General features: G+C 37.6%; 1 protein-coding gene across 11 annotated transcripts in view; it reads left to right on the top strand.

Annotated features, from left to right (window-relative positions):
• The window catches only part of ZCCHC4 (zinc finger CCHC-type containing 4), a 53,456-nt gene that overhangs the window by 30,661 nt on the left and 6,676 nt on the right, over positions 1-16,119 (top strand). For 4 of the 11 annotated variants that reach the window (XM_036270018.1, XM_036270019.1, XM_036270025.1 and 1 more), the window contains 7 exons: positions 926-1,026; positions 2,626-2,676; positions 6,178-6,237; positions 9,214-9,335; positions 9,585-9,660; positions 12,181-12,232; positions 12,752-12,896. In XM_036270018.1, the coding sequence (XP_036125911.1) occupies positions 926-1,026; positions 2,626-2,676; positions 6,178-6,237; positions 9,214-9,335; positions 9,585-9,660; positions 12,181-12,232; positions 12,752-12,896 (607 nt within the window). Of the gene's footprint in view, positions 1-925; positions 1,027-2,625; positions 2,677-2,925; positions 3,078-6,177; positions 6,238-9,213; positions 9,336-9,584; positions 9,661-12,180; positions 12,233-12,751; positions 12,897-16,119 lie in introns of those variants that run through there. The other 7 variants (XM_036270022.1, XM_036270023.1, XM_036270021.1 and 4 more) reach the window with 6 other exon arrangements.

The raw sequence follows: 16,119 nt of genomic DNA on the forward strand, positions 1-16,119 counted from the left end.
AGTCGGAAAGTCAGACATCCAGTGGCCTGACTGGTCATCAGTGACACACAAACCCCGGCCCTGGGGGTGGAGTCATGGCTGAGGGTTGTTATTCAGTCAAGTGGCTGAGGACTTCCAAATATTTCATACAATGATCTAATTCATCTGTACAGTAATTTTTTCCTTTTTTTGTACAGTAATTCTTTTAGTTTCCAGCTTGGCAAGTTGATAAATTGTAAGCATGCTAGGAGTTTGTGATCAAATTTCTCCATCAGTTTTGCTACATAAATAGTGTGCTTTGGGGACAGAATGCAAATGAAATCTAAAATATGACTCATGGTGTTAAGTACTCCACTTATTTTCAGTTCTGAAGTCACTTATCAAAGTGGATAAAGTCTTTGTTATTGGGGAAGCAATAAAGGGCTTTTGGGCTTGAATTCCACTTCTGCCACTTATCAGCTGCGTGAACTTGAACCAAAATACTTAAATCTTGCGGCTTCATTTTCCCCTTCTGTGAAATGGGATTATTAATATTTAACTTTAGAGGTTATTATATGGAGATAATATTTAGCAAGTACCTAGCATTGTGCTCAGCCTATGCTAGGTGCTTTCTAAATAACAGCTGTGTTCCTGCCTCTCACAAAAATTAGTTTATTTCCCGCATTTTTGGTAACATCTCTGCCTTTACATAAACTAATGTGCTATGCATGTAAGGATTACTTCAGATATCTTTGTAGTTGTGTTTAGATATCAAAGACCATTTCCATTGCCTTTGGGAAGATTTGGTTGTCAGTGGCTCTCTGGTAATCATTCTTTCCTTTTGTATGATTTAAATGTATTAGATGATTATAGTTTCTTCTGATAACAGAAGTTTTTCAGTTTATAGCTGTTTTATTTTTTTCTTAAATATCAATTTTTTTTTCTCTTTTTTTTTGTGATCCATTAGATAACAATCACAAAGAACTACCCATTTTCTGGATTTTCCCCTATTTTTTTGAATCCCGAATTTGTCAGTTTTTTCCAAGCTTCCGCATGCTGGATTATCAGGTATAGTACATATTCTGTCTTATGGCATTATTGGGGAATGTGTAACCTGCTTAAAAAAATTCTGAATGACTATCCATTGGTTTTAGTAAATGAAAATACTATAAACTGTGTTAAACACTAAAATTATACCATACATAGCTTAGTCTAGTGGTACCTAAATGTCTGTTATCTCTAGGGTGCTTATTAAAAATATAGATTGGGGCCCTGCCCGGTTTGGTTCAGTGGTTACAGTTGGCCCGAGGACCAAAGTGTTGCAGGTTCGATCGATCCCTAGCCCAGGTCGGGGTGGTGTGGGAGGCAACCAGTCGATGTACCTCTCTCACATCGATGTTTCTCCATCTCTCTTCCCCACTCCCTCCCTTCCACTCTGTCTAAAAATCAATGGAAAAATATCTTCAGGAAAGAATTAAAAAAAATTTTTTTAAAATATAGATTAGGTACCAAAATAAACCTACTAAATCAATATCAGAGGGTGGAGCACCACAAAACTATTTTACTAAGCTTCCCAGGTGATTCTGATGTGCAGCTGGGCTTTAGACCAACTAATCTAACCCTTTATCATCACTAGAAGAGTTCACAGCACCCCAGGATCTTCATGGTGCACTGACTTTTCTCTGTTTAGAGGTTGCAGGGAAGTAAGTAGCTCCTTCTGGTCAGTAGACTGCCACACACACTCTGAGGCTGCCAGGAGCTGTAAAGACAGGTGTGCCTCAGGTCACAGGCCATCAGGGTGCAGAGATGCCCTCTGTGAGTGTGGAACTGACTAGACCTCCTTCATGGCTCACCCAAGGCCCTGGGAATCTGCCTTCGGTGAGAATAGACTCCATAGGCCACGGCAGCTCCACCCTGGCTGGTTTGGATCAGCAGTTAGAGCGTCGGCCTGTGGACCAGAGAGTCACGGGTTCGATTCTAGTCAAGGGCACATACCTCAGTAGCGGTTAATCCCCAGCCCTGGTTGGGGAGGCAACCAATTGATGTGTCTCTCTCATGTCGATCCTTCTCTCTCCCGGTCTCTCTTCCTCTCTCTTCCTCCCTCCCACTCTATCTGAAGATAAATGGAAAAATACCCTCAGGTGATGATTAAAAAATTTTTGTTTAAGTTCATTTGCTGGTATACATGTCCTTGAGTTCTGAAACAGATCCCGATATTGCCATTTTATGTGTGGTCACCCAGTGGGCACTACTTCCTGTTTTGTAATATTTTTCTATTTGAGTTTTCTGAGCAATTGACTATCTTCTGATTAAGGCTTTTCATCCCTATACCTATAAATGTCTTTACTAGTTATTCCAAGCTACAGTCTTGAAGACATTTTTCTAATCTTGAAGAAATAGCATTAAGAAAATTATTTAGAAGTTCTGAAAGGAGTAGTGTTACTAAAAATGAGGGGACAGACCCTACCTGTGATTTCACTCCAAATAGCAAATATAATTTTAAAGTATTCACTTCCAGTCTCTTTTAAAAGCAATTTTACATATTTGTAATCATAGCAGATGAATTTGAATTCTGTTTTCTTCACTGTGTCTTATATAAATGTACATTTTTAAATGTAGCTACATAATTTTTATGCTTTTAATAACTTTAAATTATTTCATTGACAGGCTGTTATCATTCTCTTCTTTTTGGACTTACAGGTTGCTTCTACCTTTAAGGTACTATAAATAACCTTGCCATAAACATCTTTTATTCATATAATTTTCTCCCACATTTTACATATCTTCCTTAAATTCAAAAATAAAATAGACTTCTAAAAATTACATTATCAAATTTAATGGACATATTAACTGGTTTCTTTCCAAAAGCGTATAACACAAGCCATTTTAACCTTGACTTTTTGAGCTCTGCTTTAGACAAAATCCACATCATAATTCTTCTCAGAGGTGGTTTTCTTTCCTTTTTAGGGCATCCAGTTTTCTGTTTCTTGTCTGAGGGATGCTTCTAATGTTGACTTACCTTCAAGATGTTTAACTGAGGAAACTAGTTCCAGTTTCCAGGAGCACCTGCTGCCTTGGACAGTCAATCATTATCTAGTGCAATGCCGGGGACATAGTAGGTGCCCTACGTGTTGAATCAAAATTGAATTATAAAGTTAGCCTGAACTCTGGATTCGAAAAGGACTGCGTTTTAATCCTGGTTCTGCCACTCACTACCGAGGCACATTTCATCTAACTCTGAGGCTCATCTTACGTGTAAATGAGGGTAGTAATACTACATCTGCCTCATAAGGCTTTTAGAATGATATGACATAATACATTAAACAGGCTGAGCCCAGGCCCTAAAACACAGCAAATTTAGAGTAAAGGTCGTTGCCGTCAGCATCTCGAGCCTCCAGTGTCGTCTGCCATCCTTCGGATGGTCCCAGGGTGGGCGTGAAACTCTTTTTAGGTCCTTTTTCGTACCGTCTCTGAGACATTCAGGTTGCAGAATACAAGGTTGTTAACCGTCATTGTTGCTTAGATAGCCTGTGTTTCTAGGAAAGAACTTCTGGAAATATTTGAGTTTCAGTCTTGAGAAATAGTTTCAAGAGCCAATTACATATAATTACATAATTGTATCAGTGAAATAGGTTCTATTTAGGCCATGTGTATTGGACAAGGTGAAAAGCAGTCTTCAATATAGAGAAAGCCAACTTTTAAAAAGAAAAATTAGAATAATATTTATAAAACAAAACAAATATTTGTTTTTCATGATTCCTACTAAAGATAAGAACACCCTTACCCGTGACATGCTCAGCTGGAGAAGCTGATTTCACCATTATCTCCTTGTGCAGTGATTTTCAACCTTTTTCATCTCATGGCACGCATAAACTAATCACTCAAATTCTGTGGCACACCAAAAAATGTATTTTTTGCCGATCTGACAAAAAAAAATGTGGGTATCATTTTGACTCATTTACACTGGATGGCTATTATTGTGCTGTCTGTTGTCATTTTTATTTTACAATTTAAGGGAAAAGAGGTCAGTGCTTCTTACTAAATAGTCAGGTACTGCATGTTTTAAAAATACTTACAACACACCAGTTGAAAATCGCTGTCCTGGTGGACTTAACATAATTTGCTGTACCTCACCTTTCATGATTTTTCTACCTTTGTTTATGAAAATGTATCATCATCATCATCATCATTCTTTCTGGGCCTTTTGCTTTCTTTTCTTTCTTTTGTTACTTTAACTTCATTTTGTGGTCATTTTTTTTTCTTTTGTGTTAGCCATCTGTGTCAGATAAAAATCTGAAAGTCTCCTGTCTTCCTTCACAGATCTTTTCCATAGACCTTGATTAGCCTTCTTTCTGACATTGCCTGAGATGATTATGAGCCCCCAAACCACAGTGCAGTAAGAAAAAAATATAAAAATCACTAAATCTTTTTTTTTTTTTTTGAGATACTTTTCAGGTAAGAGGAAGGTGGAGATGCTGCACATCTTCCTAAAATATAAATTATGTCAACTCTTCCATGATAAAGCACTTGATGAGTGCAGAATAAAATAGTGATCAAAGACCTAGGGAACCAAGTGTTTTATTAGGGGTATATTAGAAAGAAAGGATGTGATAATGAAAATAAATTCTGAATTAGAGTCAGAAGTTTAAGTTCTAGCACTGCCTTTTAGAGGCTGTTTAATCTTGGGAGAAGTCATTTTATCTTTGCAGGTCTCTGTTTTCTTACCTATAAAATAAAATAAAATAAAATAATTTAACCAGAAAAGGGATGGCCGATAAATTTCACTTTTAGCGCTAATCCTGCTAGATTAATTGGTAGTGACTTTCTTGGGAATTTGTTGAGAGTACCAGCTCAGTGTCAGAGAGTAGTGTGACTGATGAGTGGTGTCTGTCCCAGGTGCAGGGTCATGGTCAAGGGCAGGGTCAGGGTCTGGCACCAATGGCATTCAGGGCTTATGTTTACCATATCTGAGCTAGATCATCTCACTTAACTTCCCACCTGGAACATGCCCCAGGATCTCTTATTTCTACTTAATCTGGGACATTTGTCTGGATTGGTAAAAGTAGAGCTTCATTCATTCATTCATTCATTCATTCATTCATTCATTCATTCATTTTAATCCTCACCCGAGGACATTTTTCCACCTTTTGTTCAGATAGAGTGGGAGGGGGAGAGAGAGTGGAAGAGAGAAAGAAACATCCATGTGAGAGAGACAAACCGAGTGGCCGCCATCTGCACGACCCACCCGGGGCTGGGGACAAACCGAAATGAGGTACGTGCCCTTAGCGGGAACCGAACCTGGGTCTCTCTGGGCCGTCGGCTGATGCTCTAACCACTGAGCAAACTGGCCAGGGTGCTTTTATTTTTTAAAAAAGCTTTCTTTTAAAAAAATCATCCCATATAGAAAACTGATTTTGAGTCTAGTTTCATGTTTAGAAATGAAAATACTTTGATAGCAATTTCTGAGATATGATTGTAAATGAAAAGATGGCAACTGAAACTCTTAAAACTCGATATACAATAAAACATTTAATGGGTTTGGAGTGGCAAGGGGAATAATATATTTACAGGGCGGGCAAAAGTAGGTCTGTAGTTGTGAGTACATGCAACACAGTTTATTCTTGTATTATTATTTATGAATTACTGTATTGTTTTCCATATGAACAACTGTTGACCTACTTTTGCCCCATGCTGTATATAGTAATTTTAAATGAGGTTGTATGGGATATGAAGAATATGAAGAAAAGACCTAATTGCTGGTATAGAAGTTGGTTGATGGAGCTGAAGAATTTGTTCATTTGGGATCTTTTCAGTATATCAAAATTAAACAGAACACAGTCCTTAGGGAGTTATGAACATACAAGTGCTCTGTTTTATTTAATCTCTGTTTCCCAGCACAATGCCTGGAGCATAGTAGGTGCAAAATAAGTTTTTGTGGACTTGACTGTCTTGGTTTCCATATAACTAGTTTCAGTCTCATGTTGCAGACGAAATGTGCGTAGAGATAAAATTAAAAGTTAGGAAGTGCAGAGATTCTGTGCTTTCCCTCATTTCTATACAGTACTTCATCACATTAATCAGTTCCATGGGAGAAATTTTCTGTTTGAAAATGCCTCTCATCATCATTGTGAGTGAAATGTCAGGGATAATGATGGGAAAATGGGGTATCAGCTCTACCACGAGTGATATGCAATTTGCAAAATTGTGTTTGCTTTACAGCGCTTCCATAGGAGGTTTATTTGTGTGGATGAAGCTATGAAATATGGATGTATGTTAGAGGTACATTAATTTACCCCAGCAGCATGCATTTTACATACCATATGTTTATAGTTAATTAGCACAACAAACCCGCATTTAAAAATAATAATAATCTCAATTAGGTTATGCAAAATCAAGCAATCAACCACCTTCCTGACACATACATTCTCTGACTCCTTGGGTAACCATAAAGAAATTGTTCTTTTTTTTTCTTCTCTTCCATCTGCTATCTATTATATTGCATGGAATATTCCATTTGCTAGAAATCTTTCTAAGATACTCTTTTCCAACATTTGCAAATCTTTGTAAGCTTCTCTTGGGAGGAATATTTTTTTCTTATGACGCTCATAAATGTTCAAAATATCTTTGTTGAATTTAATAAGGTGCCATATATTTATTGAGTGCAAAGAGGAGTGCAATGGGGAAAGTTATGAATTTAAATCATTTTAAAAGAAAACTACTGAAGGTACTATTTTAAGGAAACTCTACTTTTGTATCTTAGCCTCTAATAGGTAACATACATTCATAGAATTTTAAAGTTGGAAAAAAACACAGAGATAATGTTTCTAACTTCCCAGCATAATAATCCTCGCCACTAAATTCATGACGAGCAGTCACCTGTCCTCACTTGAAGGCTTTCAGTGAGCAAAGTCCTACGGCCTTACGAGGCAACTCAATTTATTTAATAGCTCTAATTGTTAGAAAATTTTCTCACATTGAGATAAAATATGCTCCCCATTAACTTCTAACCATTGGTCCTACTTCTGTTCTCCGAAGCAATAAGGGATAAGGCTGATTTCTATTCCATATGACACCCCTTCAGTTATAAAGTAGCTATCAGATCCTCCCAGTCTTCTCTTTTCTGAATAAATACCACCAATATGTTAAGCCCTAAATCCTATTCATTTCCATTATTTTCAATGGAAATGAACTGGTTTTATTAATGTCTCTAAAATGTAGTGATTGAATGTGGGGCTCAAATGTGAGGTCACCTTGTCCTGTCCTCATGGGCCAGCTTTTACCGGGTATGCGTGCTGTGGGCTCACCACACTGACAGCTGACAGGACTCCCAGGGGCTTTTCATTCTGGCCCTTGTTTGCTGGGCCCCCTCATCCTGTACTTACTTTTCCCCCACTGCTGAAGCTTGTTAATCAGTCTCCCTAAATTTGTCCCCCTGTAAATCTAGTAGGCATTGGCGGGGCCACAGAGAGAGGTTAGGGTTCTCCCTTTCAAGGCCTCTCTTTCCATCGTCATCAATTCCTTACATTTTTTGTGATTTGCTTATAAGTAGTTAGTTTGCAAGCCAGTTCTGTTGTAATTTCTTTTTTTCTTTTTTCTTTTTATTTACTTAATCCTCACCCCAGAATGTTTTATTGCTTTTTAGACAGAGAGAGAAGGGGGGTGGGCAGACATCAGTGTGAGAGACACATCGATAGGTTGCCTCCCATATGTGCCCTGAGCAGGGATTGAACCAGCAACCTAGGTATGTGCCCTGGCTGGGAATTGAACCTGCAATTGGTATATGGGATGATGCTCCAACTGAGCCACATGGCCAGGGTTGTTATCAGTTCCTAAGTGTATTCTTTTTAGGGTCTAAACAGTTCATTATAGCTCATTTGAAAATTGTGACCTACCAGTATTGACATTGACTTCATAAAAATCTCATGGTATTCTTGTGGATAATCTAAAGCAGTAGTTCTCAAACTTTAGTGTGCCAGGAGGGCTTGTCAAAATTACAGATTGCTGGGCCCCACCTCCAGAGGTCCTAGGTGGGGGCGAAACTTTGCATTCTTAACAAGATCCCAGGTGATGACAGTGCCGATCCAGACACCACTCTGAGAATTGCTGATCTAAAGAAAGATAGACTAAATGGCCGGGTGGATCCATAGTTGGTTTAAACCAAATTGAAAATGTGTGTGGATAATAGAGAGGTTGGAGGGGTCAGGAGCAAGAAGTTAATAGAAATCATGCTTGTTAGTTTCAGTTTACTTTCAAGATAATCTGCTGGAACTGAAAGTTGAGTTAGGGATATGCAGAAGAGGTAGATGTTTCAAGTAGTCATTGTGCCAAGAACTGTAGTTAGGAATCTCTCTGTTCATCGCCATCTTTTTGTCTCTGTCTGCCATATGCCAGGCCCTGAACTCAGTGTTTTACATGCATTACTCATTCAACCATCACAACTTCTCGAAGGTGGAAATTACAAAAACTGGCTTAAGGTCACATAACAAGTGAGCAGCAGAGCCGCTGTCTGCCTCCAGACCCGTGCTCTGTCAGACAGTGAGTGGTGGAGGGCCAAACTGAGACCATACTGAGAACTGGTGAGCTGAGAATGCACGTAGTGTGACGTTCACACACACAATGAAAATCTCCAACCAAGCTGGCGCATACCTTCAAAGTTGGAATTCTTTTAATGCCAAAAGTTAAATTCTTTTTCAAGAAAAAATATTTTTTTTCAATTATAGTTTACATTCAGTATTATTCTATACTAGTTTTAGGTGTACAGCATAGTGGTTAGACAGTCTTATACTTTATTTACATGGTGGTCCCCTCCAATATTTTCAGTACCCACCTGCCCCTGTACATAGTTATTACAGTATTATTGACTATATATAATCCCTGTACTGTACTTTACGTCCCCATGACTATTTTGTGACTACCAAGTTGTACTTCTTACAAAACTCTAAATTCTTAATTACATAAGAGTCTTTCTTGTAAAGTCTGTTGTATTGGATAAAAGATCAGAGTTGTTCTCAATGCTAGGCAATGTGAATTTGTCATAAAAAAATTTACCATTTTTATAATCAAATTTCATTGCCATAGAGGCCTTTCTGAGGCTGCTAATTAGTAGGTAAAGTCTTACTTTTAAGAATTTTTTATTAAATACTTTAGTTTAACTTGTGTCTTGGCATTAGCTTGTTCATTTATTGGTTAAGGGATCTTAAGGAATATTGACTCATTTGAGTAAATTTTATTTTTCAATTTTTTAAAACTTTCTAGGTAGATTATGATAATCACGCACTTTATAAACATGGGAAGACAGGTCGGAAACAGTCTCCTGTGCGTATTTTCACCAATGTTTCACCCGACAAAATAATCCTTCCTGTTGAAGAAGGGTACAGGTAAGATTCAGGTGGAATCTTGAAATGCACAAGTCACTGAAAATACCGTTCCATATGTCTAACATTAAAATGCTTTTAATATTGACTTGATGTAGTTCTGTTACTTTTAACTGTGGCCCATAATTTTATATTGAGTGAAATTGGGATTATACCTAGCTTTTCTAATGAGTGCCTTGCAAACTTTTATCTACTCTGTGATCTCAATAAGTATATGCAGCTAATTTGTCCAAGTCTTTCTTTCCTGCTTAGGTTTTGCCCTTTGTGTCAACGATATGTTTCTCGAGAGAATCAGCACTGTGAGCACTGTGACTCGTGCACATCCAAGGTATAGGTTTCTTTAGAATACATTTTTATTCAAATATATTAGTTTTATTTTTGTTTACTAGTTTTCATTACGTTTAATGTTATTCTGTTCATATAATTTATATTATTATGTTCTCATTTATTAATTATACTTTACATTATTTTATTTCTAAGTATAAAGTATAAGACGCTTTTAAAAAATACTTAGACGAACAAGAGAGTCCTAGAGCAACTTAAACTTGAAACATTGCTGGAGGCACAAACGACAGAACTGAAACTGCCCTGCCTCGGGCAGAGCCTGAGAAGGCCGGGTTCTGTGGAAAGACAGTATTCCTGGGAAAATACAAGGAAAAGGGGAACATCAAATATGAGATGGGTCGACTCCATAAAATGAGTCGTAGGCCTGAGTCTACAGGAGCTGAGCAGGCTGCTGAGGACAGGACACTGTGGACGTCACTCATTCTTGGGGTTGCCAGGAGTGGAGCCAGCTCAACGGCACATAACACAGTTGGTTTCATCATCATTAATAATTATTTGAAGTCATTTTTTTTTAAATCCTCACCCGAGGATATTTTTCCATTTATTTTCAGACAGAGTCGGGGGGGGGGGGGGCGAGGAGAGCGAGTGAAACAATGATGTGAGAGAGACACGTCGATTGGTTGCCTCCCCCACGATCCCAACCAGGGCTGGGGACCGAACCTCCACCAAGGTGCATGCCCTTGACCATAATCCATCCCGCGACTCTTTGGTCCGCGCGCCAGTGCTCCAACTGCTAAGCCAAACAAACCAGCCAGGGCTTGAAGTCATTTTTATATGGTACTGTATGACTGCTAAAATTATTATTATTTAAATTTTTTTTTCTTTATTGATTTTAGAGAAAGAGAAAGGGAGAGAGAGATAGAAACATCGATGAGAGAGAACATCAAATGGCCGCCTCCCGCATGCCCCCCTACCAGGGATCAGGCTCACAACCTGGGCATGTGCCCTGACTGGGAATCGAACTGGCGACCTCTTGGTGCATGGGTCGACACTCAACCACTGAGCCACACCAGCCAGGCAAAAAGTTATTAGTGTTTTAAATAAGGCACTAAATTTCGTTGAGCACAGAATCACAGTGTTTCAAATATGAACTATTAGATACCATCACTGTTCAGGTGAAGTTATAATTAATAACATGTCCTGTACACTTACTATGTGCCAGGCCCTTTCCGAAGAGCTGTCCGTGGACTACCTCATTACTGCTCACAATAGCCCTCGTAACTAGATAAGTACAATCCTCACCCCAGGACACGTTTCCATTCATTTTTCAGATAGAGTAGAAGGGATGGAGAGAGAGAGAGAAACATTGATGTGAGAGAGACACACCGATTGGTTGCCTCTTGCACGACCCCAGCCAGGGCTAGGGATCGAACCGCAGCCAAGGTTACGTGCCCTTGACCAGAATGGAACCCACGTCCCTTTGGTCCGCTGGCCAATGCTCTACCCACGGAGCATAACCGGCCAGGGCTACCCTTCGCTTTTTACAGATGAAGAAGGACCCCATGGGCCAGACCTCCTTTTTATTTTTTAGGAAGGTGGGATCACCCTTAAGTTGCTCGGTTATTTTAAATAAATCCACTCAGAAAGAACATGTGAAGTTTAGTTTGGCCAATAAGCACATATTCTTCTTCAAAGGAAAGGGTGTATTTTTATAACTATTAGAAAGTACATTTTTTATAACTTTGTAATTTTATTACTGGTTATACTAGTTTTTAATTATGTTAACACATCTGATTACATATATTTTCAATTCATTTAGAAATTATCTGTATTCTTCATTTTAAAAAATGATGCTCAGAGCATAGAAGTCCAAAATATGTAAAATAAAACTTTATTATTTAGAGATACACACATAATGGTGAAAATAAACAAAAGCAAGGAAGTGCTCATCACAGAAACCAGAATAGGTGTCGCTCGTGGGGAAGGAGGAAAGCTGGGCTGGGAAAGGGCTCGGGGCGAGGTATCCAGGGCCGATGGTGTTCTGTTGCTTGACCTCTTGGGTTCACAAGTGATTGCTTCATATGACCGTTAAACTGCACATATGTGTTTTATGTACTTTTCTAGGTATGTTTTACTTCATAGTTTTAAAATTACCCAAATAGTAGTAACCTAGATCTTTCTAAATTACATAAAGTTCTCAAATATGAATTTTATTAAGGATTATGCCAGGTAGAGACATAAAAATTATGAATCATTCATTCTCTTAAAATTTTCATTGAGTCCTTCTTTATGCAGATTGGGTTGTTTGACCTGCGTGGACTTTCAAGATCATTTAGATAAATCTCCCCGTTTTAGACTTAAGGAAATTGGGGCCTATCAATGAGGCATTGAGTTGAGTGGAGAAATGCATAAATTAAAATCAAAGTATGTAATTTTGAAGCCCAGGAAAGTGAGAAATAGGAATTAATAATTTACACAGATTTTAATAAGACATTTTAATTTTTAATTGTGGGACTTGATTTTTAATGACAAATTAAATATAATTTAAATTTTGTTTTTGTAGGATGGCAGGAAATGGAACCATTGCTTTCTCTGCAAAAAGTGTGTAAAGCCTTGTAAGTATTTAGACTTAGTGTTTGAGATCCTGTGAAACCATTTGAGTCATTCTTCGTATATACTATATAGGATTTGTATTTAACTGTATTTATAAGAGAAAAAATTGAAATAGAGACCTGTATTAATTTACTTGCTTTTTAATTTTCACAATTACCAAAATGTACATTCTCTGCTTCATGGAGAGACATGAATACTAATCTGTTTCTCTATGGAAATGGAGTTGGCTTATTTTAATAGGGCTTGTGTCCCTCAGCCAGCCCTCGGTTCCTCAGTGGCTCTAAGATCATGACTCATGAGAGAAGGGCTACATTTGTTCCCATGTCTCAGAAAGAAGTTAGCTGGTTTACAGGGGACTCCAGCCTCTTAACTTTGGGCTCTTTGGTAAAATTATAATCAGCTATGCAAACCTGTCACAATAATTGAAGTAAACACTATTCATGCTTCCCTATCATAAAATTTAATCAAATGAAAAATTATATTAAATGAACCTCTTCTAAAACTTAATTTTTATTTTACAGCCTGGATCCACTGTAGCATTTGCAATCACTGTGCTCTTCCAGATCATTCTTGCAAGGGCCCTAAAGACGGCTGCTTCATCTGTGGTGAATTGGATCATAAACGGAGTACTTGTCCTAACATCTCTACATCTAAGAAAGTTAACAAGTTAGTTGAATTCTTTTATTTACTAGGAAAAAAGTTCCCTTGTGTGATTTGTAGAGAGCAGTCCACAAAAGTGTGCAGCAGTTGGAGGAGTCAGAGTGCCAAATTAAGTGTTTTCATTGTTATGTATTGTTTGCATGGATGGTGGACGGGAAGATATGAAGATGAGTCCAAGAGCTTAGACTTTTATAGGCAAGACATGAAAATAACCAAAATATAAGATAGAAAGTGACTAACTTTATATCGCCTGTGGTTAGGGTAACATTGTAATCTGTGGGGTGAGAGTTCAGGCTTTACGGAAGGACAGGATGTTGGAGTCAGCGGACTGGATGTGCCCATGGTAGTGAGTGTAGCTGGAGAAGGCGTCTCCGATGCACTGAAGCGTGTAACTCCACAGTGGACACAGTGGAATGAAGCTACTTTTTCAAATTATAGCAGACTTCGCCCTGGCCGGTTTGGCTCAGCGGTTAGAGCGTCGGCCTGCGGTCTGGAGAGACCCGGGTTCGGTTCCCGCTAAGGGCACGTACCTCGGTTGCAGTTTGTCCCTGGCCCTGGTTGGTCGTGCGGGTGGCAGCCACTCGATGTGTCCCTTCACATCGATGTTTCTGTCTCTCTCTCCCTTCCTCTCTCTCCCTCCCACTCTATCTGTACAAAAGAAAAATGGAAAAATATCCTCGGGTGAGGATAAAAAAAAAAAAATTATATCAGACTTCAAGAAAAATATTTAGACATATTAAACATTTAAATATTTAAAGTTTTAATTTTTACCTTTTTTTCTGTCATAATTTCCCTTCTCTCACCAATATTTGGTATTGGTTATAACTCAGAGGAAAGTTATACCAGTGACAATCGCGTATTTAGAAAAACCATTGCTTTTTCCAGAGGGCTAACTTGAATGGTTATACTTTTTTCAAACTAAAAGAGATGATGGATATTGAGTCCTTTTGTTTTATTCTTATGAAAACCAGATAGCCAAGTTTAACATTGTAAGAAAATTGAGATCAGGATCAAATTTTGAGCTATCATATGACTTGTGATTTTAAAAAAATCTATTGCTCTGGCTGGGCGGCTCAGTTGGTTGGAGGTTTGTCTCATGCACCAAAAGGGTGCAGGTTCAATTCCCAGTGACAGCACATACCTAGGTTGCAGGTTCTATCCCTAGTTGGGGCATGCAGGAGGCAACTGATGGATATTTTTCTCTCACATTGATGTTTCTCTCTCTGTCCTTCTCTTTCTTTCCCTTCCTCTCTAAAATCAATAAAATTATGTCCTTGGGTGAGGGTTAAAAAAAAGAAATTCTTATTAGTAATAGAAGTATCCAATTATTTGGTAACTATTTATGATTATATTAGAATTGTTACTTATATGTCAGTGGAAATTAATTTTGTTCCATTATTTTCCAGCCATCTGAATTCTGCCTGCTTTTTAAATTGCCTTTTCCATTATTTTTTATCAAATTTACTTTACATTAATTATTCCAGTAAGTCCAGGATAGAAGTAGTATTTTTCTTTTTTTAATCCTCACCCGAAGATATGCTTTTCATTGATTCTAGAGAGAGGGGAAAGGAGAGGAAGAGAGACAGAGACAGAGACAGAGATAGACATCAATCAGTTGCCTCTCATAGGCACCCCAACTGGGGATTAAACCCAAAACCTGGTTATGTCCCCTGATTGGGAATCAAACCCACAACCCTTCGGTGCCCAGGATGACACTGTAACCAACTGAGCCACACTGGCCAGGGCTATGGTATTTTTTAAATTAATTAAAGAGGTGTATTGAAGAATCTTACAAAATATTTTTCCTTAGAAACCTTCCAGAATAGAATACAACCTAATAAACTATTATTCTGGGATTGTTGCACTATTTACAGTGTAATTCTGCTGGCAAACAAGAGTTAGTAACATGCTCAGCCTTTGATTCTGAGATCTTAGGATACACGGAATCTGAATTTGCATTTTGTACTATACTGCAGACTTTTCATTGGTTCTTAAATAGCCCTGGCTAGTCTGTTTGGTAGTAACACATTGTTTTCATTGAGGGAAACCATCTCATATCTTTTAGTACTAGATTTTATCAAGTTTAATTCAAAGAGCAGATCCCTTAGGATGTGGTACTTCTCTCAGACAAAATTGCTGAACTGTTTACAGTTTTCTTAAGCTATTGCTTTAAAATTTTTTTTGTAATGAAATTGAAAATGCAAAACCTTCTTTTACAATAAAAAAAATAATTTTAATAGCCTTTTTAGTTTATATGGCATAAAACATCTTTTCATCTTATATGTGTTTTATAGCTGTCTCATATTAATTGGCTTTTCCCTTAGTATTAACTTTCCTTTCGTTGTGAACTGGAATGATGCTGGCTCCCTCTTGTGGTTAAAGCTCATTTTATCAGTTATATAAATACCTTTAATTTAGAGGACAAATACTAGGTCACTTTAATTTTAATTATTTATGCTTAATCACTTTATTGCTATTCAAATACTTTATCTCTGTAAAGTTTTATTCATATTACAAGTAAATATTTTCTTTCTGTTTTTGTTTACTGTATCTAGTGAAATCTGGTCCATGTTTAGGTCTTAGAATAAGAGGATAAGTCAAAGAAAATCTATTTACATTTTGTATACAGGCATGCATAGCTTCATTGACTTTGCATTGAGAAGTTATACTTTATTAAATTTGCAAAATCATCACTTATCAGGACATTATCTTACTTTTTAAAAAGTGGCTGGAGGGAAAGGAGATTTATATAACATGCACAAAACAGTAAAAAGATTAATATTATTTGTTTTATAAACTGGTAGGATACTCCAGTCTATAGTGCAAAATCTAAATATGGAAAAACTTAAAAATGTCAAGCAAAATTCTGAATTATAGTCCCATGGAGCTACTAATAATAGCTAATATTTATTTAGTGATTTATTTATTTACTATATGCCTAGTGTTTTACACACCTGAATAATTGAGTAGAGTATACAGTATCAAGGTAATTAAGAGCACAGATTCTAGAATCAAGGTCATTCTGCCACTTCTTCACTGGATGATTTCATAGCCTCACTTTCTTCGCCTATAAAAGTTGGGAAGGAAAGGGGAGGATGACATCCGCCTGTCTCAGTCTCCCAGATCCTTGAAGTCAAAGACTATGCCTGTTCATTGTCTGTATTCTCAACACTTAGCATATATGCTGAATGAACAAAAAGTGAGGCCTGAGTTTAGTTCACTGGGGATT

The sequence above is a fragment of the Molossus molossus genome, unplaced genomic scaffold, assembly GCF_014108415.1.
Source record: "Molossus molossus isolate mMolMol1 unplaced genomic scaffold, mMolMol1.p scaffold_m16_p_1, whole genome shotgun sequence".
Taxonomy (NCBI): Eukaryota; Metazoa; Chordata; class Mammalia; order Chiroptera; family Molossidae; genus Molossus; species Molossus molossus.